Source organism: Elephas maximus, chromosome 2 (genome assembly GCF_024166365.1).
Source record: "Elephas maximus indicus isolate mEleMax1 chromosome 2, mEleMax1 primary haplotype, whole genome shotgun sequence".
Taxonomy (NCBI): Eukaryota; Metazoa; Chordata; class Mammalia; order Proboscidea; family Elephantidae; genus Elephas; species Elephas maximus.
Window position 1 is genome coordinate 215,115,073 of NC_064820.1, and position 24,496 is coordinate 215,139,568.

At 41.8% G+C, this 24,496-nt stretch overlaps 1 protein-coding gene across 1 annotated transcript in view; it reads right to left on the reverse strand.

Annotated features, from left to right (window-relative positions):
• Positions 1-24,496, reverse strand: part of NT5M (5',3'-nucleotidase, mitochondrial) — a 64,118-nt gene that overhangs the window by 23,843 nt on the left and 15,779 nt on the right. Inside the window, exon 3 of the mRNA XM_049874784.1 lies at positions 22,642-22,702. Within this exon, the coding sequence (XP_049730741.1) occupies positions 22,642-22,702 (61 nt within the window). The remainder of the gene's footprint in view (positions 1-22,641; positions 22,703-24,496) is intronic.

Here is a 24,496-nt window from a genome sequence, read left to right on the forward strand (position 1 = left end):
GGCTTGAATTTCTGCCAGTTCCCAGTAGATGTATTGCTGCAACCTCTTTTGAACGATCTTCAGCAAAATTTTACTTGCCTGTGATATCAATGATATTATTCAGTAAGGTCCGCATTCCATTGGATCACCTTTCTTTGGAATGGGTACAGATATGGAACACTTTCAATCAGTTAGCCAGTAGCTGTCTTCTAAATTTCTTGGCATAGACGAGTGACCACCTCCAGTGCAGCATTCGTTTGTTGAAACATCTCAACTGATATTCTGTCAATTTTTGGAGCCTTGTTTTTCTGCCAGTGCCTTCAGCGCAGCTTGGACTTTTTCCTTCAGTACCATCTGTTCTTGATCATATGCTACCTCCTAAAGCGGTTGAAGGTCAACCAACTCTTTTTGGTACAGTGACTGTGTATTCCTTCCATCTTCTTTTGATGCTTCCTACGTCATTCAATATTTTGCCCATAGAATCCTTCAAAATTGCAGTACGAGGCTTGAATTTGTTCTTTGGTTCTTTCACCTTGAGAAATGCTAAGTGCATTCTTTCCTTTTGTTTTTCTAACTTCCAGATCTTTGAACATTTCATTACAATATGTTATTTCGTCTTCTCGACCTTCCCTTTGAAATCTTCCGTTCAGCTCTTTTACTTCACTTTTTCCATTCACTTTAGCCACTCCACGTTCAAAAGCAAGTTTCAGAGTCTCTTCTGACATCCGTTTTGGTATTTTCTTTCTTTCCTGTCTTTTTAATGACCCTTTGCTTTCTTCATGTATGATGTCCTTGATGTCATCCTGTTTTTGGTCATTAGTGTTCAATGTGTCAAATCTATTCTTGATATGGTTTCCAAATTCAAGTGGAATATACTCAAGAGTCATATTTTGGTTCTCATGGACTTGTTTTAATTTTCCTCAACTTCAACTTGAACTTGCATGTGAGCAATTGATGGTCTGTTCTGCAGTTGGCCCCTGGGCTTGTTCTGACCGATGATACTGAGCTTCTCCCATTGTCATTTTCCACAGAGGCAGTCAATTTGATTCCTGTGTATTCCATCCGGCAAGGTCCACCGTTTATGCTGGTGAAAAAAGTTATCTGCGATGAAGTTGCTGGCCTTGTAAAACTCTATCACGTGATCTCTGGTGTCACTTCTATCACCAAAGCCATATTTTCCAACTACTGATCCCTCTTGTTTCCAGCTTTCACATTCCATTCACCAGTAATTAATAATACATCTTGACTGCATGTTTGATCAATTTCAGACTCCATAAGTTGGTAAAAATCTTCAGTTTCTTCATTTTTGGCCTTAGTGATTAGTACATAAACTTGAATAACAGTCATATTAACTGGTCTTCCTTGAGACATAAGAATATTATCCTATCACTGACAGCTGTACTTCAGAATAGATCTTGAAATGTTCTTTTTGACAATGAGTGCAACACCATTCCTCCTCAAGCTGTCATTCCTGGCATAGTAGACGATATGATTGTCTGATTCAAACTGGCCAATACCAGCTCAACGTGCGTTTCATTTCATTTCCAACAATCTCTAATTTTCCTAGATTCATACTTTGTACACTCCATGTTCTGATTATTAATGGATGTTTGCAGTTGTTTCTTCTCATTTTGAATATGCCACATCAGCAAATGAAGGTCCTGAAAGCTTGACTCCATCCACGTCATTCAGGTCAACTGTACTTTGAGGAGGCAGCTCTTCTAACCTGAGGGACTCATCTTCTGGCACTAGATCAGACAGTGTTCTGCTTCTATTCATAATGTTTTCACTGGCTAATTCTTTTCAGAAGTAGACCACCAGGTCCTCCTTCCTAGTCTGTCTTAGTCTGGGGGCTCAGCTGAAGCCATGAGTGATCCTGCTGGTATTTGAATATCGGTGGCATAGCTTCCAGCATCACAAGGCCCCAGAATATGACAAACTGGCAGACAAGTGGTGGTATTAGCCACTAGAAAAATGCAAATCAAAACAACAATGAGGTATCTTCTCACCCCAGCAATAATGCAAGTGATCAAAAACAGAGAACAATAAATGCCGGTGAGCATGTGGGGAGATTGGAACTCTCATACACTGCTGGTGGGAATGTAAACCACTGTGGAAAATGGTACGGTGCTTCCTTAAAAATTTAGAAATAGAGAAACCATATGATCCAGCAATCCCACTACTAGATATATATCCTAGAGAAATAAGAGTCATGACATGAACAGATACATGCAAACCCACATTCATTGCAGCTTTAGTCACAATAGCAAAAAGATGGAAAAAACTTACGTGCCCATCAATGGTTGAGTGCATAAACTATGGAACATGCACACAATGGAATACTACACAATGTTAAAGAATAACAACTAATCCACAAAACATCGCACTGTGTGGGTGAATCTGGAGGACATTACACTGAGTGAAACAAGTTAATCCCGAAAGAGCAAATATTGTATGAGACCACTATTATTAAAAGTCAAGAAAAGGTTTACACACAGAAAGAAACATTCTTTGATGGTTACCAGGGATGGGATGGGGACGGAGGGAAAATCACTAACTGAATAGCAGATGCGTTATTAACTTGGGTAAAAGGAAAGGCAATACACAGTAAGGGGAATATCAGCACAACATGACCAAAGCAGACACTGGGACGTATTCAACAGTAAAAGGCAACAACAGTATTACATACACAATCCTGCAATACCAGTAACAAATAATATTTTATGAGTGGATACATAGATATGTAAACTGAATACACGTGGGATGACGTATGGGAGTACACCCACAAGCATCTATAAGTCTGGCAGAGGATGTTTTTACACACATATTTGTATGTGCTGCAAGATATCCACGTATATAGTTGGGCACACAGTGGGCAAAGTTATGAAAACTCCTCAGCTATAACCAAACACCTTGAGGGGCTGAGTCACTGGGTTTGAGGGCCTAGGACCATAGTCTTGGGGTATATCTAGGTCAATCAGCATAAAATAGTCCATAAAGACAATGTTCTACATCTTACTTTGGTGAGTAGTGATTAGGGTCTTAAAAGCTTACAAGCAGCCATCTAAGATACAACTATTGGTGTCTTCCCATCTGGAGCAAAGAAAAGTGAAGAAAATCAAAGACTCAAGGAAACAATTAGTCCAAAGGACTAAAGGACCACACGAATCACAGACTTCACTAGCCTGAGCTCAGAAGTACTAGATGGTACCTGGCTACCACTAGTGACCACTCTGATGAAAAAAAAAAAAACTTTTTTTTTAGGGATCACAATAAAAGGTCACGGACACAGTGAGAGAAAAATATAGAAAAAATTCAAATTCATAAAAAAGACCAGAGTTATCGGTATGAGAGAGACTAGTGCAACACCTGAGACTATGGCCCTCAGACATCCTTCAAACCTGGAATTGAACCTACTCCCAAAGATCACCTTTCAGCCAAACAATAAACAGGCCTATAAAGTGAACAATAACACCTATGAGAATGTGCTCCTCAGAGCAATCAATCATGTGAGACCAAAAGGGCAGCACTTGTTCAAAAATAAAGTTCAAAAAGCAAGAAAGATGGGTGAATGGAAATGGGGAACGCAGGGAGGAAGTGGCAGAGTACCGTCACTTTGATGGGATTGCTACTAATGTCATGAAACAAAATGTGTACAAATTGTTGAATGGAAAACTAATTTGCTCTGTCAACTTTCACCCAAACCACAATAAGGTATTCTAAGAAATAAATAAAATCTATGTAGGACACTTAGAGTAATGCCTGGCACATAAGAAATACCCAGTAAATGTTATTATTACAAGTTTTAACAGCCTCAAGTAACCTACAAAATGCTACTAGAATAAGTAAATTTAGCAAAGTTGCAGGATAACACAAGGCCAATATACAAAAACCACTTGTCTTTCTATATACTAGCAAACAGCATTTGGAAACTCAAATTAAACAAAACTACAATCACGTGAAAAAACAAACTACCAATGTATTCAACAAAATATGTGCAAGCCCTGCATACCAAAAACTACAAAACATCGCTGAGAGAGACTAAAAGCCTAGATAAATAAAGATATATACCATGTTCGTGGATCAAAAGATTCAGTACTATTAAAATCTACAGATACAATGAAATCCCAACCAAATTCCTAACAGGCTTTCTGTAGAAACTGACAAGCTGATCCAAAAATTTAGAAATTCAAGAGACCTAGAATAGCCAAAACAATTTTTAAAATGAAGAATAAAGTTGGAGAACTCACACTGGTTCAAGACTTACCTGAAAACTACCCCAATCAAGACAGGATGGTATTTGCATAAGGATAGACATACACATCAAAGGAACAGGATATATTTTCAAAACAGACCCATGCATATATGGCCAACTGACTTTCAACAAAGGTGCCCGGTAATTTCGCAAGAAAAGGACTAGCTTTCCAACAAAGGAACAACTGGACATCCATACACACACAAAAAAAAAATTTAAGAATCTTTATTTTTACCTCCCACCATACATAAAAAAGAATTTCGAATAATAGTCGTATTAATTGGTCTTCCTTGTAGGCATATGGATATTATCCTATCACTGACAGTGTTGTACTTCAGGATAGATTTTGAAACGTTCTTTTTTTTTTTTTAATAACTTTTATTAAGCTTCAAGTGAACGTTTACAAATCCAATCAGTCTGTCACATATAAGTTTACATACATCCCACTCCCTACTCCCACTTGCTCTCCCCCTCTTGAGTCAGCCCTTTCAGTCTCTCCTTTTGTGACAATTTTGCCGGCTTCCCTCTCTCTCTATCCTCCCATCCCCCCTCCAGACAAGAGTTGCCAACACAATCTCAAGTGTCCACCTGATATAATTAGCTCACTCTTCATCAGCGTCTCTCTCCCACCGGCTGACCAGTCCCTTTCATTTCTGATGAGTTGTCTTCGGGGATGGTTCCTGTCCTGTGTCAACTGAAGGTCTGGGGAGCATGGCCGCCGGGATTCCTCCAGGCTCAGTCAGACCATTAAGTTTGGTCTTTTTATGAGAATTTGGGGTCTGCATCCCACTGACCTCCTGTTCCCTCAGGGGTCCTCTGTTGTGCTCCCTGTCAGGGCAGTCATCGATTGTGGCCGGGCACCAACTAGTTCTTCTGGTCTCAAGATGATGTAGGTCTCTGGTTCATGTGGCCCTTTCTGTCTCTTGGGCTCTTAGTTGTCGTGTGGCCTTGGTGTTCTTCATTTTCCTTTGCTCCAGGTGGGTTGAGACCAATTGCTGCATCTTAGATGGCCGCTTGTTAGCATTTAAGACCCCAGACGCCACATTTCAAAGTGGGATGCAGAATGATTTCATAATAGAATTATTCTGCCAATTGACTTAGAAGTCCCCGCAAACCATGTTCCCCAGACCCCCGCGCTTGCTCCGCTGACCTTTGAAGCATTCATTTTATCCCGGAAACTTCTTTGCTTTTGTTCCAGTCCAATTGAGCTGACCTTCCATGTATTGAGTGTTGTCTTTCCCTTCACCTAAAGCAGTTCTTATCTACTGATTAATAAATAAAAAACCCTCTCCCACCCTCCCCCCCTCCCCCCCTCGTAACCACAAAAGTATGTGTTCTTCTCAGGTTTTACTATTTCTCAAGATCTTATAATAGTGGTCTTATACAATATTTGTCCTTTTGCCTCTGACTCATTTTGCTCAGCATAATGCCTTCCAGGTTCCTCCATGTTATGAAATGTTTCACAGATTCGTCACTGTTCTTTATCGATGCGTAGTATTCCATTGTGTGAATATACCACATTTTATTTACCCATTCATCCGTTGATGGACACCTTGGTTGCTTCCAACTTTTTGCTATTGTAAACAGAGCTGCAATAAACATGGGTGTGCATGTATCTGTTTGTATGAAGGCTCTTGTATCTCTAGGGTATATTTCTAGGAGTGGGATTTCTGGGTTGTATAGTAGTTCTATTTCTAACTGTTCAAGATAACGCCAGATAGATTTCCAAAGTGGTTGTACCATTTTACAATCCCACCAGCAGTGTATGAGAGTTCCAATCTCTCCGCAGCCTCTCCAACATTTATTATTTTGTGTTTTTTGGATTAATGCCAGCCTTGCTGGTGTGAGATGGAATCTCATCGTAGTTTTAATTTGCATTTCTCTAATGGCTAATGATCGAGAGCATTTTCTCATGTATCTGTTGGCTGCCTGAATATCTTCTTTAGTGAAATGTGTGTTCATATCCTTTGCCCACTTCTTGATTGGGTTGTTTGTCTTTTTGTGGTTGAGTTTTGACAGAATCATGTAGATTTTAGAGATCAGGCGCTGGTCGGAGATGTCATAGCTGAAAATTCTTTCCCAGTCTGTAGGTGGTCTTTTTACTCTTTTGGAGAAGTCTTTAGATGAGCATAGGTGTTTGATTTTTAGGAGCTCCCAGTTATCGGGTTTCTCTTCATCATTCTTGGTAATGTTTTGTATTCTGTTTATACCTTGTATTAGGGCTCCTAGGGTTGTCCCAATTTTTTCTTCCATGATCTTTATCGTTTTAGTCTTTATGTTTAGGTCTTTGATCCACTTGGAGTTAGTTTTTGTGCATGGTGTGAGGTATGGGTCCTGTTTCATTTTTTTGCAAATGGATATCCAGTTATGCCAGCACCATTTGTTAAAAAGGCTATCTTTTCCCCAGTTAATTGACACTGGTCCTTTGTCAAATATCAGCTGCTCATACGTGGATGGATCTATGTCTGGGTTCTCAATTCTGTTCCATTGGTCTATGTGTCTGTTGTTGTACCGATACCAGGCTGTTTTGACTACTGTGGCTGCATAATAGGTTCTGAAGTCAGGTAAGGTGAGGCCTCCCACTTTCTTCTTCTTTTTCAGTAGTGCTTTGCTTATCCGGGGCTTCTTTCCCTTCCATATGAAATTGGTGATTTGTTTCTCTATCCGCTTAAAATATGACATTGGAATTTGGATCGGAAGTGCGTTAAATGTATAGATGGCTTTTGGTAGAATAGACATTTTTACTATGTTAAGTCTTCCTATCCATGAGCAGGGTATGTTTTTCCACTTAAGTATGTCCTTTTGAATTTCTTGTAGTAGAGCTTTGTAGTTTTCTTTGTATAGGTCTTTTACATCCTTGGTAAGATTTATTCCTAAGTATCTTATCTTCCTGGGGGCAACTGTGAATGGTATTGATTTGGTTATTTCCTCTTCGATGTTCTTTTTGTTGATGTAGAGGAATCCAAGTGATTTTTGTATGTTTATTTTATAACCTGAGACTCTGCCAAACTCTTCTATTAGTTTCAGTAGTTTTCTGGAGGATTCCTTAGGGTTTTCTGTGTATAAGATCATGTCATCTGCAAATAGTGATAACTTTACTTCTTCCTTGCCAATCCGGATACCTTTTATTTCTTTGTCTAGCCTAATTGCCCTGGCCAAGACTTCCAACACGATGTTGAATAAGAGCGGTGATAAAGAGCATCCTTGTCTGGTTCCCGTTCTCAAGGGAAATGCTTTCAGGTGATATTGGCTGCTGGCTTTGCATAGATGCCCTTTATTATGTTGAGGAATTTTCCTTCAATTCCTATTTTGGTAAGAGTTTTTATCATGAATGGGTGTTGGACTTTGTCAAATGCCTTTTCTGCATCAACTGATAAGATCATGTGGTTTTTGTCTTTTGTTTTATTTATGTGATGGATTACATTAATGGTTTTTCTGATATTAAACCAGCCTTGCATACCTGGTATAAATCCCACTTGATCAGGGTGAATTATTTTTTTGATGTGTTGTTGGATTCTATTGGCTAGAATTTTGTTGAGGATTTTTGCATCAATGTTCATGAGGGATATAGGTCTAGAATTTTCTTTTTTTGTAATGTCTTTACCTGGTTTTGGTATCAGGGAGATGGTGGCTTCATAGAATGAGTTGGGTAGTATTCCGTCTTTTTCTATGCTTTGGAATACCTTTAGTAGTAGTGGTGTTAACTCTTCTCTGAAAGTTTGGTAGAACTCTGCAGTGAAGCCGTCCGGGCCAGGGCTTTTTTTTGTTGGGAGTTTTTTGATTACCGTTTCAATCTCTTTTTTTGTTATGGGTCTATTTAGTTGTTCTACTTCTGAATGTGTTAGTTTAGGTAGGGAGTGTTTTTCCAGGAATTCATCCATTTCTTCTAGGTTTGCAAATTTGTTAGAGTACAATTTTTCATAATAATCTGAAATGATTCTTTTAATTTCATTTGGTTCTGTTGTGATGTGGTCCTTCTCATTTCTTATTCGGGTTATTTGTTTCCTTTCCTGTATTTCTTTAGTCAGTCTAGCCAATGGTTTATCAATTTTGTTAATTTTTTCAAAGAACCAGCTTTTGGCTTTGTTAATTCTTTCAATTGTTTTTCTGTTCTCTAATTCATTTAGTTCAGCTCTAATTTTTATTATTTGTTTTCTTCTGGTGCCTGATGGATTCTTTTGTTGCTCACTTTCTATTTGTTCAAGTTGTAGGGACAGTTCTCTGCTTTTGGCTCTTTCTTCTTTTTGTATGTGTGCATTTATTGATATAAATTGGCCTCTGAGCACTGCTTTTGCTGTGTCCCAGAGGTTTTGATAGGAAGTATTTTCATTCTCGTTGCTTTCTATGAATTTCCTTATTCCCTCCTTGATGTCTTCTATAACCCAGTCTTTTTTCAGGAGGGTATTGTTCATTTTCCAAGTATTTGATTTCTTTTCCCTAGTTTTTCTGTTATTGATCTCTAGTTTTATTGCCTTGTGGTCTGAGAAGATGCTTTGTAATGTTTCGATGTTTTGGACTCCGCAAAGGTTTGTTTTATGACCTAATATGTGGTCTATTCTAGAGAATGTTCCATGTGCGCTAGAAAAAAAAGTATATTTTGCAGCAGTTGGGTGGAGAGTTCTGTATAAGTCAATGAGATCAAGTTGGTTGACTGTTGTAATTAGATCTTCCGTGTCTCTGTTGCGCTTCTTACTGGATGTCCTGTCCTTCTCCGAAAGTGGTGTGTTGAAGTCTCCTACTATAATTGTGGAGGTATCTATCTCGCTTTTCAATTCTGTTAAAATTTGATTTATGTATCTTGCAGCCCTGTCATTGGGTGCATAAATATTTGATATGGTTATGTCTTCCTGATCAATTGTCCCTTTTATCATTATATAGTGTCCTTCTTTATCCTTTGTGGTGGATTTAAGTCTAAAGTCTATTTTGTCAGAAATTAATATTGCCACTCCTCTTCTTTTTTGCTTATTGTTTGCTTGATATACTTTTTTCCATCCTTTGAGTTTTAGTTTGTTTGTGTCTCTAAGTCTAAGGTGTGTCTCTTGTAGGCAGCATATAGATGGATCGTGTTTCTTTATCCAGTCTGTGACTCTCTGTCTCTTTATTGGTGCATTTAGTCCATTTACATTCAGGGTAATTATAGATAAATAAGTTTTTAGTGCTGTCATTTTGATGCCTTTTTATGTGTGTTGTTGACAATTTCATTTTTCCACATACTTTTTTGTGCTGAGGCGTTTTTCTTAGTAAATTGTGAGATCCTCATTTTCATAGTGCTTTGACTTTATGTTAGTTGAGTCGTTACGTTTTTCTTGGTTTTTATCTTGAGTTATAGAGTTGTTATACCTTTTTGTGGTTACCTTAATATTTACCCCTATTTTTCTAAGTAAAAACCTAACTTGTATTGTTCTATATCGCCTTGTATCACTCTCCATATGGCAGTTCAATGCCTCCTGTATTTAGTCCCTCTTTTTGATTATTGTCATCTTTTACCTATTGACGTCCATGATTCCCTGTTATGTGTATTTTTTTTTTAATTAATCGTAATTTGTTTGTTTTTTGTGATTTCCCTATTTGAGTTGATATCAGGACGTTCTGTTTTGTGACCTTGTGTTGTGCTTATATCTGATATTATTGGTTCTCTGACCAAACATTATCCTTTAGTATTTCTTGTAGCTTTGGTTTGGTTTTTGCAAATTCTCTAAACTTGTGTTTGTCTGTAAATATCTTAATTTCTCCTTCATATTTCAGAGAGAGTTTTGCTGGATATATGATCCTTGGCTGGCAGTTTTTCTCCTTCAGTGTTCTGTATATATCGTCCCATTCCCTTCTTGCCTGCATGGTTTCTGCTGAGTAGTCAGAACATATTCTTACTGATTCTCCCTGGAAGGAAACCTTTCTTTTCTCCCTGGCTGCTTTTAAAATTTTCTGTTTATCTTTGGTTTTGGTTGAGTTTGATGATAATATGTCTTGGTGTTTTTCTTTTTGTATCAATCTTAAATGGGGTTCGATGAGCATCTTGGATAGATATCCTTTCGTCTTTCATGATGTCAGGGAAGTTTTCTGTCAGGAATTCTTCAACTATTTTCTCTGTGTTTTCTGTCCCCCCTCCCTGTTCTGGGACTCCAATCACCCGCAGGTTACCCTTCTGGATAGAGTCCCACATAATTCTTAGGGTTTCTTCATTTTTTTTTAATTCTTTTATCTGATTTTTTTTCAGCTATGTTGGTGTCGATTCCCTGGTCCTCCAGATGTCCCAGTCTGCATTCTAATTGCTTGAGTCTGCTCCTCTGACTTCCTAGTGCGTTGTCTAATTCTGTAATTTTATTGTTAATCTTTTGGATTTCTACATGTTGTCTCTCTATGGATTCTTGCAACTTATTAATTTTTCCAGTATGTTCTTGAATAATCTTTTTGAGTTCTTCAACAGTTTTATCAGTGTGTTCCTTGGCTTTTTCTGCAGTTATCCTAATTTCATTTGTGATATCATTAAGCATTCTGTAAATTAGTTTTTTATATTCTGTATCTGATAATTCCAAGATTGTATCTTCATTTGGGAAAGATTTTGATTCTTTTGTTTGGGGGGCTGGAGAAGCTGTCATGGTCTGCTTCTTTAAGTGGTTTGATATGGATTGTTGTCTCCGAGCCATCACTGGGAAACTAGTTTTTCCAGAAAATCCGCTAAAAAAAAAAATGCAGTCAGATCCCTATCAGAGTTCTCCCTCTGGCTCAGGCTATTCAGATGTTAATGAAGCCGCCTGGGGAGGGTGGGGGAGGGAACAGAGAGATAGGAGAGTAGCACCTCAGAATATAGCCAGAGTTGCTTGTCTTGCTTGGAATGACTATTATATCTGAGACTCCCGCGGGGTGCGTCGCCTATGTGTGCTGGCTGTGTGGAGATTGCCCCCGGGGGGTCTGGCCCGCTGGAGTCACGCTCAGATCCTCCACTTCCAGCCCCACGCCCAGCGTCAAGGCTCCCCTACTGGGACGGTGCACTCTCGACTCCAAAATCAGTCGCTGCCTCCCGGGGACTTCTCGTCCCTCCAGCCGCATGGCCGTGCCGCCCCCGAGAACCAGTTCGGCCTCCTCCCGGGGTTAGTTCAGATGGGTGGAGCAGGTCTCCGTGCTTGTGCCGTGACCGAGTGTCCCGGCTGGGACGCTGTTCTCCCCGCTCCAATACCAGTCGCTGCCTCCCAGGGACTTCTCCTACCGGCTGCGTCCCACGCCGCCCGTGCGACCCGGCTGGTCCCCTTCCCGGGGTTAGTTCAGGGGGGTGGAGCAACTCTCCGTGTTTATGCCGTACCTGCGTCCAGTCCAAATCCCTGCGGGACGGTTCCCCGGCTCGGACGCTGCTCTTTCTGCTCCAAGACCAGTCACTGCCTCCCGGGGACTTCTCCTACCGGCTGCGTCCCACGCCGCCCGTGGAACCGGCTGGTCCCCCTCCTGGGGTTAGTTCAGGGGGGTGGAGCCACTCTCTGTGCTTGTGCCGTACCTGACTGGTACGCTGGCTCCAGGCTCTGGAAACAATCGCTGCTTTCCCGTATTAGTTCGTTCTCCGTCTCTAAATCTGTGTTTGTTGTTCAGGGTTCGTAGATTGTTATGTATGTGATCGATTCACTTGTTTTTCCGTGTCTTTGTTGTAAGAGGGATCCGAGGTAGCGTCTGCCTAGTCCGCCATCTTGGCTCCGCCTCGAAACGTTCTTTTTGACGATGAATGCAACACCATTCCTCTTCAAGTTGCCATTCCCAGCATAGTAGACTATACGACTGCCCAATTCAAGATGGCCAATACCACTCCATTTCAGCTCACTAATGCCCAGGATGTCGATGTTCATACGTTCCATTTCATTTTTGACGATTCCCAATTTTCCTAGATTCATACTTCGTACATTCCAGGTTCTGATTATTAACGGATGTTTGCAGCTGTTTCTTCTCATTTTGAGTCACGCCACATCAGCAAATGAAGGTCCTGGAAGCTTTACTCCATCCACGTCATTAAGGTCAACTCTACTCTGAGGAGGCAGCTCTTCCCCAGTCATCTTTTGCGTGCCTTCCAACCTGGGGGGCTCATCTTCCAGCACCATATCAGACAATGTTCCGCTGCTATTCATAAGGTTTTCACTGGCTAATGCTTTTCAGAAGTAGACTGCCGGGTCCTTCTTCCTAGTCTGTCTTAGTCTGGAAGCTCAGCTGAAACCTGTCCTCCATGGGTGACCCTGCTGGTATCTGAATACCGGTGGCATAGCTTCCAGCATCACAGCAACACACAAGTCCCACAGTACGACAAACTGACAGACATGTAATAGAAGATTTTTATCAGATGCTACAGTCTGAAATTGATCAAACATGCAATCAAGATGCATTGATAATTGCTGGCGATTGGAATGCAAAAGTTGGAAACAAAGAAGAAGGATCAGTAGTTGGAAAATATGGCCTTGGTGACAGAAACAATGCTGGAGATCGAATGATAGAATTTTGCAAGACCAATGACTTCTTCATTGCACATACCTTCTTTCACCAACATAAATAGTGACCATACACATGGACCTTGCCAGATGGAACACACAGAAATCAAATGGACTACATCTGTGGAAAGAGTCGATGGAAAAGCTCAATATCATCAGTCAGAACAAGGCCAGGGGCTGACTGTGTGGAACAGACCATCAACTGCTCATATGCAAGTTCAAGCTGAAACTGAAGAAAATCAGAGCAAGTCCACAAGAGCCAAAACATGACCTTGAGTATATCCCACCTGAATTTAGAGACCGTCTGAAGAATAGATTTGACGCATTGAACACTAGTGACAGAAGACCAGACGAGTTGTGGAATGACATCAACGACGTCATAAATGAAGAAAGCAAGAGGTCACTGAAAAGACAGGAAAGAAAGTAAAGACCAAGATGGATGTCAGGGGAGAATCTGAAACTTGCTCTTGAGCGTCAAGCAGCTAAAGCAAAAGGAAGAATTGATGAAGTAAAAGTACTGAAGAGAAGACTTCAAAGGACCTCTCGAGAAGACAAAGTAAAGTATAATGACGTGCAAAGAGCTGGAGATGGAAAACCAAAAGGGAAGAACACACTCGGCGTTTCTCAAGCTGAAAGAACTGAAGAAAAAATTCAAGCCTCGAGTTGCAATAGTGAAGGATTCCATGGGGAAAATATTAAATGACGCAGGAAGCATCAAAAGAAGGTGGAAGGAATATACAGAGTCATTATACCAAAAAGAATTAGTCGATATTCAACCATTTCAAGAGGTGGCATATGATCAGGAACCAATGGAACTGAAGGAAGAAGTCCAAGCTGCTCTGAAGGTACTGGCGAAAAACAAGGCTCCAGGAATTGATGGACTATCTATTGAGATGTTTCAACAAACAGATGCAGTGCTGAAAGTGTTCACTCGTCTATGTCAAGAAATATGGAAGATAGCTTCCTGGCCAACTGAGTGGAAGAGATCCATATTTATGCCTATTCCCAAGAAAGATGATCCAACCAAATGTGAAAATTATAGAACAATATCATTAATATCACACACAAGCAAAATTTTGCTGACGATCATTCAAAGCAGCTGCAGCAGTATACTGACAGGGAACTGCCAGAAATTCAGGCTGGTTTCAGAAGAGGATGTGGAACCAGGGATATCATTGCTGATGTCAGATGGATCCTGGATGAAAGCAGAGAATACCAGAAGGATGTTTACCTGTGTTTTACTGACTAAGCAAAGGCATTCAACTGTGCGGATCATAACAAACTATAGATAACACTGCGAAGAATGGGAATTCCAGAACACTTAATTGTGCTCATGAGGAACCTCTACATGGATCAAGAGGCAGTTGTTCGGACAGAACAAGGGGATACTGATTGGTTTAAAGTCTGGAAAGGTGTGCGTCACAGTTGTATTCTCTCACCATACCTATTTAATCTGTATGCTGAACAAATAATACAAGAAGCTGGACTATATAAAGAAAAACGGGGCATCAGGATTGGAGGAAGACTCATTAACAACCTGCATTATACAGATGACACAACCTTGCTTGCTGAAGTGAAGAGGACTTGAAGCACTTACTAGTGAAGATCAAAGACCACAGCCTTCACTATGGATTACACCTCAACATAAGGAAAACAAAATCCTCACAAGTGGACCAATGAGCAACATCATGATAAAAGGAGAAAAGATTGAAGCTGTCAAGGATTTCGTTTTACTTGGATCCACAATCAACAGCCATGGAAGCAGCAGTCAAGAAATCAAAAGATGCATTGCATTGGGTAAATCTGCTGCAAAGGACCTCTTCAGAGTGTTGAAGAGCAAAGATGTCACCATGAAGATTAAGGTGCGCCTGACCGAAGCCATGGTATTTTCAATCACATCATACGCATGTGAAAGCTGGACAATGAATAAGGAAGACCAAAGAAGAGTTGACGCCTTTGAATAGTGGTGCTGGCGAAGAATATTGAATATACCATGGGCTGCCAAAAGAACGAACAAATTTGTCTTAGAAGAAGTGAGGCCAGAATGCTCCTTAGAGGCAAGGATGGTGAGACTGCGTCTTACATACTTTGGACATGCTGTCAGGAGGGATCAGTCCCTGGAGAAGGACATCATGCTTGGCAAAGTACAGGGTCAGCGGAAAAGAGGAAGACCCTCAAGGAGGTGGACTGACACAGTGGCTGCAACAATGAGCTCAAGCGTTAACAACGATTGTAAGCATGGCGCAGGACCGGGCAGTGTTTCGTTCTGCTGGGCACAGGGTCGCTATGAGTCGGAACCAGCCCGACGGCACCTAACAACCATACATAAAATTTAACTGAAAATCAATCCATGATCTAGCTATAAAAGCTGAAACTCTGGTCTTTAAAACAAACTGTTAAGTAAATGAAAAGACAAGCCACAAACTGGGAGAAAACATTTGTAAACCCATTATTTGAGAAAGGACTTGAATCTAAACTATACAAACAACTCTCACAACTCAATAAGAAGACATATAACCCAATGAACAAACAGGCAAAAGATCTGAACACATCATTAAAGAAGACACACAGAGAGCAAATATGCACATGAAAATATGTTCAATGTCATTAGTCATTAGGGAAATGCAAATCAAAACCACAATGAGATGCCACTGCACACCTACTCAAAACCAGAACAGCTAAAATTTAAAATGCATGACAAATTCGGGCAAGGAGGTGAAACTACTAGAAATCTCAAATTGCTGGCAGGAATGCAAGATGGGGTGGCCACTTTGAAAAGCAGTTTGGCAGTTGCTTATAAAGTTAAATGCACACCTACCATATAACATGACAATCCCAGTCCTAGGTATTTACCCAAGAAAAATGAAAACTTTAGTTCACACAAAAACCTGTAAACCAATGCTTATAGCAGTTTTACTCACAACAGCCCCAAACTGTAAACAACTCAAATGTCCATCAACTGGCAAGAGAACAAAACTATGGTACATCCACACAGTGGAATATTATTCAACAATAAAAAGGAATAAACTACAGATATATGCAATAACATGCAAGAATCTCCAACGCATTACGCTAAATCAAAGAATCCAGACACAAAAGGCTAGATACTGTCTGATTCCATAGGAATGCAGAACATAGCAGTTGCTTAGGGCTGGGGTGAGGGGAGGGAAATGACTACAAAGGGACACAAGGGAATGTCTGGGGTGATGGTAATGTTCTCTTACCTTGACCATGGTGGCAATTATACTTTAAAAAGGGGGTAAATTTAACAGAATTTAAAAATACTACCAAATTGCCAACCAGACAGGTTTCGTCAATTTATTTCCAAAATGCATGTTTCTCCAAACCTTCACCAATATTGTTGCTGTCAGCTGCCACTGAGTCAGTCCCTGACTCATGGTAACTCCATACACAACAGAACTAAACACTGTCCACTCCTCCACCATCCACACGACTGGTTGCAGATTGGACCACTGGAATCCGTAGGACTTTTACTGATTTTCAGAAGTAGATTTCCAGGCCTTCCTAGTCCATCTTAATCCGGAATCTCTGCTGAAACCTCTTCCGCATCATAGCAACACACAAGCCTCTGCTGACAAAAGGGTGGTAGCTGTGCGTGAGGCGCTCTGGCTGAGACTGAACCTGGTCTCCCCCTCACGGTGTTGCTGTTGTTAGGTGCCGTCGAGTCCGTTCCGACTCATAGCGACCCTGTGTACGACGGAACGAAACAGTGGCCAGTCTTTTGCCATCCTCACAATAGTTGTTATGCTTGAGCTCATTGTTGCAGCCACACTGGCGATCCATCTCATTGAGGGTGTTCCTCTTTTTCAGTGACCCTCTACTTACCAAGCATGGTGTACTTCTCCGGGAACTGAGCCCTCCTGATAACAAAGTATGTGAGACATAGTCTCAACATCTTTGCTTCTAAGGAGCATTCTGGTTGTACTTCTTCCAAGATAGATTTGTTCATTCTTTTGGCAGTCCATAGTACGTTCAATATCCTTCGCCAACACCATAATTCAATGATGTCAATTCTCCTTCCGTCTACCTTATTCACTGTCCAGCTTTCACAACCATATGAGGCAACTGAAAACACCATGGCTTGGGTCAGGCGTATCTTGGTTTTCAAGGTGACATCTTTGCTTTTTAACACTTCAAAGAGGTCTTTTGCAGTAGATCTGCCCAATGCAACGCATCGTTCTATTGCTTGACTGCTGCTTCGATACGTGTTGATTGTGGATCCAAGGAAAATTAAATCCTTTCTAACTTTAGTCTTTTCTCCACTTATCATGATGTTGCTTATTGGTCCCGTTATGAGGGCTTGTTTTCTTCATGTTGAGGTATGATCCATACTGAAGGCTGTGGTCTTCGATCTTCATCATTAAGTGGCTTCAAGTCCTCTTCACTTACACTTTGTGTCATCTGCTTATTGCAGGTTGTTAATGAGTCTCCCTCCAATCCAGATGCTCCATTTTTCTTCATATAGTCCAGCTTCTCAGATTATCTGTTCAGCATACAGATAGGCTGAATAGAAGGATACAACCCTGACACACACTTTTCCTGACTTTAAACCATGCAGTAACCCCTTGTTCTGTTCAAATGACTGCCTCTCGATCTATGTACAGATTCCTCATGAGCACAATTCAGTGATCTGGGATTCCCATTCTTCACAACGTTATTCATTAATTTGTTATAATCCACACAGCCGAATGGCTCTGCACAGCCAAAACACAGGTAAACATCTTTCTGGTATTCTCTGCTTTCAGTCAGGATCCATCTGACATCAGCAAAGATATCCCTCATTCCACGTCCTCTTCTGAATCTGACCTGAATTTCTGGCAGTTCCCTGTCAAGGTACCGCTGCAGCTGCTTTTGAATGATCTTTAGCAAAATTTTACTTGCGTGTGGTATTAATGAGGGTCTCCCTCATGGAAGGCAAGAATTCTACCGCTGAACCACCAATGAATGCCCCCTCACCAATACTAGTTACTGTAATTTTTTTAAAGGATTTTGTAAGGATTATACAAAATTGTTTCATGTTTATTTACTAGCAAAGTTAAATAATCTTCATACACATTATTGTCGTTTTGTTATGTTTTAAGGAACTTTCTATTCACGTGCTTAACCCACTCTTCTATAGGTTGTTCACTAACGTCACCCCCTTGGTAGCTATTAATCTCATTTTTGTCACTGTCTTGGGTTAGATCCTTGTAATATATCACCTGTACCGTTGCAAGCACCTCTACGTGCCTTGAAGCAAAGGACAGACCTATCAGTCAACTCTTTGCACTGCAAGGGAGCTCTCAGAAACACCAACAGGATCTATGACTGCTCTGCTTACAACCCCTCCAAAAGCCCCTGGATGGCTGTAGCCTAAACTCCAGCTCCTTAACCCGGGAAGGTCTTGCCTACCTATTCAGCTTCATTTCCAGCCATGCCCTCACATCCAATGCCCTCAACCCCCGCTCTCACCTCTCTGCCTTTGCACTTGCCTCTCCAATACTCAGAACGTCTTTCTCCACATCCCTGTCCTTCTCATTTTCTAAAAGTTCACTCATTTCTTATCTTCCCCAAGAAGCCTGCCCTGACCGCCTTCTCCTCCCGTGTGTTACCACAGAACCTATGACACAGTAAGGTAACTATCATCCATATTTTAGCACTGGAGCATACATTTTCAGTAAACTTTTCCTGAATGAATGCCTACAAAAAAGTTTTTTTTGTTGTTGTTGCAAAAGTAATATCTCATCCAAGAAAATTTGGAAAACCAAAGAAAGTTGGAGAAAGAAACATCCATAGTTAGCGGTATTTCTTTCCTTTTTTAACTTACTACATTGTTTTTAAAGCATAGTTGTAATTAAACTGTTTAGGCAACTTTGTACATAGCTTTCTTTTCCTGAATCCAGTAACACAGAAACAACTAATAACTACAGAATTGTCCATGCTTTCTGCATCTTGAAAAGGTAAGATGGAGTTGTGTTCATTCTGTCTTCTACTGTTGGGGTGGGGGAATCCGGGGAAGGCCAGAAGCAAAGTGGATGACATAGTCTGAATACTTACTACGTAGCAAGCACAGCGCTGGATACCAAAAAAAAAAAAAAAAACCAAACCCAACACCATTGAGTCAATTTTGACTCATAGCAACCTTACAGATTTTATGTAAATTTTTCAACTTTTATTAACGATACCGTAGAAAGCATTAACACAATTTCACAGATCAAGAAACCAAGGTTCAAAGAGATTAAGTAACTCAATCAAGGTCAAAGAGCTTATGGGGCAGAAGATAGCCTGAACGTGATTCCACAGCTCCGCCAAGGCACCTGAGGGATACCTCTGAGTTTAAGGCAGGACATGAATAGGAAGCAATTTGTTAGCTGGATCAGTTGCTGTTTTGGAAGAGAATGACTGCTCATTATTCACCTGATTATAATTCTGGTTTTTAAAAACATTTTGAAATAAAATACAGCCCTCAAGAATGTAAAGTAACCACATGTAAAATGGTGGTGTGATTTTTTAACCGGAACCTGTGAAATGACTGAAACTGAATCTAAACTGTATGTAGCAAAAGAATTACTGAAAGTACTTAAAAGGAAGGCACTCTAAGGACTGAGGGGTATGAGCAGGAAGTCACACCAATCACTGTGACAGCAAAGAGCTCAGTGATCGTGAAGATAATGAGTGTGAGAAGAGACAGGCTTTGCATGGCAGTGTGGGAGGAGAGCAGAGGGGTAGAGCAGAGGCCAGGCTAGAAGTTGGGGCCCAAATCCACTTCTGATATGAATGCCCCCTTCCTGGACAACAGATCTTTGGACTGAGTTTACCTGATACCACAGCTCACAAGTCCGTGAAGAAAGATGTGGTTCAGAAATGGAGACCTCTAGGCCAGACATGGGCGTTACTATTCACATGTAAGATAAAATCCTCCCAAAGGGCCTGATCCTCTAAATAAGCAAACCCAGGACAGACCTCAATTCTGAGAGGGGTACAGGTGCTAGGGGCTGGGTAACATGCCCTATCCAACTGAGAGGCATCACCATTATCAGCCTACGTCATCAAGCAAGAGATATGAAAAACATCACCACAAAGCTGAATGATTTCAGGATGAATGGCTCGACCAAGGACCTTATAAAGGTACCACAGTCCCTATTATGATGGCAAAATGACCAGATTCAATAAGAATAGGGCCAGCTTTGGAACTATGAGCTATCTGAACAGCCCTTTTTTTATTGAGCTATAATTCACACAAGATTTACCATTTTAAAAGTACACAATTCAGTTTTTTTAGTACATTTGCTATGCTGTGCAACCACTACCACTAATTCCAGGATATTCCATCATCCTAGAAAGAACCCTGTGCCTATTATAAACAGCTAATTTTTTTTTTACTAATACCAGTGGGGGCCAAAAACCTCTCATGGGCCACAAGTTTAGACTCCCGGGTGCCACAAATCGGGGTGGAAAAGTGGAGAAAACAGGACAGTTACAGTCCTTGCCCTCATGGACCTTAGCCTACTTGGGAAACAGAAAAATAACAGGCCACATACAAGTAAAGAGACCCTTTCAAATGGTGATAAGAGTTACACAGGAAACAAGGGGCTAGAAGATGAAACAACAAGATGGAAAAGGAAGATACTTGAGACGCGATGGTCTGAGAAGGAACCAGGCAGGTAGAGTCGGAAGAGGACGTTCCATGCCAAGGGCCAGCAGGGTGAACTGCGTGGCCTGTTCATGGCAGTGAAGGCATGTGGAGCACCCCAGATGAAAGGAAGGTGGCCGAGATGACACTGCGGTGGGGGCAGGGCTCTGCAGGTCATGGTAAGGAATTTGTATTTTTCTTTTTCATTTTATTTGAAGTTCAGTGGGAAACCATTAAAAGGTTTTTAAGAAGGGGACTGACACGATGTGCTTTATGAAACATCTACTCTGGCTTTATGTGGACTTGAAATAAACAATTTAGGAGGCCATATTCATAGTCCTGGAAAGAAATGCCAAGATGACAGAAATGTAAAGAGAAAGAAGTAGAGAAATACAAGATACATCTTAGAAATAGAGTCACTAGGAAATAGGGTTTTCTGATCGACTGAATGGGAAGTGTAAATAGAAGGGTGTCATCCAGGAAAGGGTGCTAGGCTTCTAGCTCAAGGAACTGGCAGACTACCCTGTCATTCACCGAGGCTGGAAAGAGGAACATGAGAGGCAAAGTCAGTACTTAAGGGACAGAAACATTAAACTGGAGTTGTCTGGAGATCAGTGGGGAGCCCTGGGCTGAGGCTATGAAGAGGGGAGTCATCAGCACAAAGATGATATTTAAATTCCCAGGAGTGGATGAATGAAAAGCTACCTTATCATCCAGTTTGAACAAGTACTGAACAATCACCCTGACTACCCATCCTGACTATTGTTGGTGGTGGGTGCTATGAGTCAATTTCCACTCACAGAAACACCGTATGATAGAGCAGAACTGCCTCATGGGGTTTTCTTGGCTGTAATCTTTATGGAAGCAGATCACCAGGTTTTTCTCCTGCAGAGCCACTAGGTAGGTATGAACTGCCAAACTTTTGGTTAGCAGTCGAGCACTTAAGCACTGCACCACCACGACTCCTTCCATCCTGGCTACTACAGTTGAAATAGTTACTCTGGTCCAATGGGTCTCAAACCTAAGGGTGAATCAGAATCACCTGGCAAGCTTGTTAAAACAGACTGCTGATAACGGTGATGATAACACAACAGGGTGAGAGACATTAATGCCACTGAATTGTACACCTAAAATGGTTAAAACGGCACCTTTTTATTAGATTTATTTCACGACAACAAAATTAAACATGCACATTGCTATCCCCAGTTTCCGATTCAGAAAGTTGGGAGTAGGGCCAGAAAACATGCATTTCTAAGAAGTTTTCAGGTGACGCTGCCGCTGCTAGTCTGGGGACCTCTTCTCTGGAAGAAATAGTAGACCTAATGTCCAATCCTAACTTCCTATTCACTAACGTGGGTATGTCACTTAACTCCCCCAAGGTGTTTCCTTATATATCCAAGGGTAAGTACTACTCCCCCTAATGGGGTATTGTGAGGATGCAATGGAGTGGTGGGCATCAAATACCTCACATGACGTCATCATAAAAACTCAGTAAATATGAGTTCCCTTTCCATTTAAAGCACACAGGGGCACTCAACGTCAGCGGAATGTGCACATTTTGTTTCTGGTATGGAGTCAGAGAGAGGAAAGGCAGTGTGGAGACCCTACAAAGAACTCAGGCCTGCAGGTCTGCACAGAGCTCCCAGAGCAGGCAAGGGTTTGGGCTCAAACCCCACCCTCCGGGGTTTGTGTAGAGCTGCTTGGACCCCCCAAGTGGGAGGGAGTCGGCCCGAGTCCACCTCTGGTATGAATGCCCCCCTCCTGGGCAATAGGCCTTTGCTCTGTGTATAGTAACCTCAGGTTCCCAATTTCCAGAAAACCTCAATTTCACGTAATTCTATTTCTTTGCAAAAAACACAATATAGAGGTGCACGGTAAAATGTGATGTAATTGTTTCATCTTTGTAAGAGTTTTTATGTAAATAAATTCACATGCTCTAATATTTGGGTTTGGGTTGCCTCCAATCTCTCCAGAAACAAGTTTTCTCTCTGTGTTTCATTCTTCACAAGCCAACTCTAGGCCAGGCCTAATCTGACAAAGTATGTTTTACTAAAATGTGTATGGTCACCTTTCCCAAAAAACTTGTATCTTAACCAGGCTCCATCCAAAAGAATGGATGATGAAACTTCAGACGAGTGGTAGAGAAGACATGGAGCAAGAAACTCTGGACAGAGGAAGGACCAGATGGGAGGACTGCCAGGGAGAGTCAGCCCAGCACTCAGTGTCCACATCCTTATAGCTGGGCCTCCTGGGTGCCAGAGCTCCTTAACTGTGACCAGAGCCAGGCTCCTCTCAGAGCAAGAGCTATGCCTTACCTTCTCATAAGGACAGTACTTAAACATCCTGATGGGGCTGGTGCAGATGAAGACATCAGTGCTGCCAAGAAGAAAAAGCAGAGTGAACCTGCGAGCCTGAGCCCTGCTAGGCCTTTATTATCCCTGCCTGGCACCTACCATGGGAAAAGATATTGGCCTGCACTGCCCTCCATACCAGAGATGTCAGCCACGTCTGGTCTGCCCTATCCAATGGTCCCAGCCACAGGTGATTAGCTGGGGCAGCATCTGACTTAGGGGCAGTTTTACACAGCCTGATCCAACAGGCTAGCTGGGCTAATCAGACACCCTCTCTGGAATTTGAATAGGAAAATACTGAAAAAACATTTACCAATGAGAGAGGCATTAAAAGATGCAGAGAGAGTTACCTGAGGGGGAAGCAGAGTCTTGTGTAACGCAAAGTTATAAGCAATCTATAAGTAGAGAAATATTTCAATACAGGGTGATTAGTCCTGGTGGTGGAGAACATAGAGGAGGAGCACCCAGCCCATACTAGGCTAAGCTCTCTAACACCATTAGTCTCCTCAAGATAGACTTGGGACTGTTTGAGGAACACTCCTTTGCTGGAGTCTTTGTGCTTCTGGCGCTGAACAGACGTAGGGACAGACCCTGGCAGGGCCTCCTGGGGCCTGATTGCTCCCCACATCCTTGAGGGCTTCAGCCTCTCTCCAACAGAGCCATCTGGCCCAAAACATCTTCGCGTAAAGCTAGAATTTCCTCACTCTTTTTTGTTTTGTTGTCTCCTTGACAAATTAGTCCCCTGAGAATCATATGTAAGACTAACAGGTCCCTCTGCCTTCTCATTACCTAAAGTCTTAACTCCCTCAGCAACCCTCTGCCAACTACGGCAGCACCTATCCCACCTGCAGGGCAGTCCCATCTGGGTTCCTGTTTTATCTCCTAGATGCTCAATCTCTCCCGAACATTCTCTTACCTCTTGCCTTAACTGAAACCCGGCTTTACCTGTAGAACTGACCTCCCCTGCGTGCCCCAGAAGTGAAAGCTGTTTTTTCCCATACCCCACATACTTCAGAGACAGAAGGTGGGGAAAGCAGCTTCCTTTTCCACTGCTATTGAAACAATCCAGCTATACTCCTACCCCCTTCCTTGTTGCTGTCATCTACAATGTCCCAGGAATTGCTCATTATGCCCCTACTCACCTCACTGGCTCACTGTCTACCCCTTCTTCCTCACTCTCACAATCATCCTCAGGGACTTTAGCACACGCATAGATAGATATACACTTAGGTGCACATGCAGCTTCCACTCCTTGGCCTCTCAGTTCCTAATCCTCACCTGCAAAAACCTCCTCCTCCATCCCGTCTTCTACTGTCACACCAGAGGATTGTAATCACCAGGAACTGCACTTCTGCCAACAAACTTATTCTAACATCCTCCACTCAATTCTTCAGCCCCATCAGTACACACAGCCTACTAGCCCCATCATTTTTCATTCCCCTCGCCACCTCCACCCCTGCAGCTGCACATCTCTCCTTTATCTAGTTTGAGTTCTACGGCCTCACATACAATGTAGTGTCACGAATCGTCTAAATTCCTGAGGGATAAGAATCAGGATCACTACAAAGCTAGTTCCTATGAGGTGGGGAGGTCAGACGTACCTCTGCTAACTTCTTCACCTTTTCTGACAGCAACTGTTCCCCCCACGGCACTCTCTACTTCTCTGCAGGGTTCAATAACTCACTGCAACAGCCGTACAGAACTCGTAACCCATACTCAGTTATATGATTTCTTAGGCTGTAACAGGCTACAACTCAGGATACCATGTAAGAAACAGGAATAACTTGGGATCAGCATCAGGAAGCACAAAGGCAAGGTC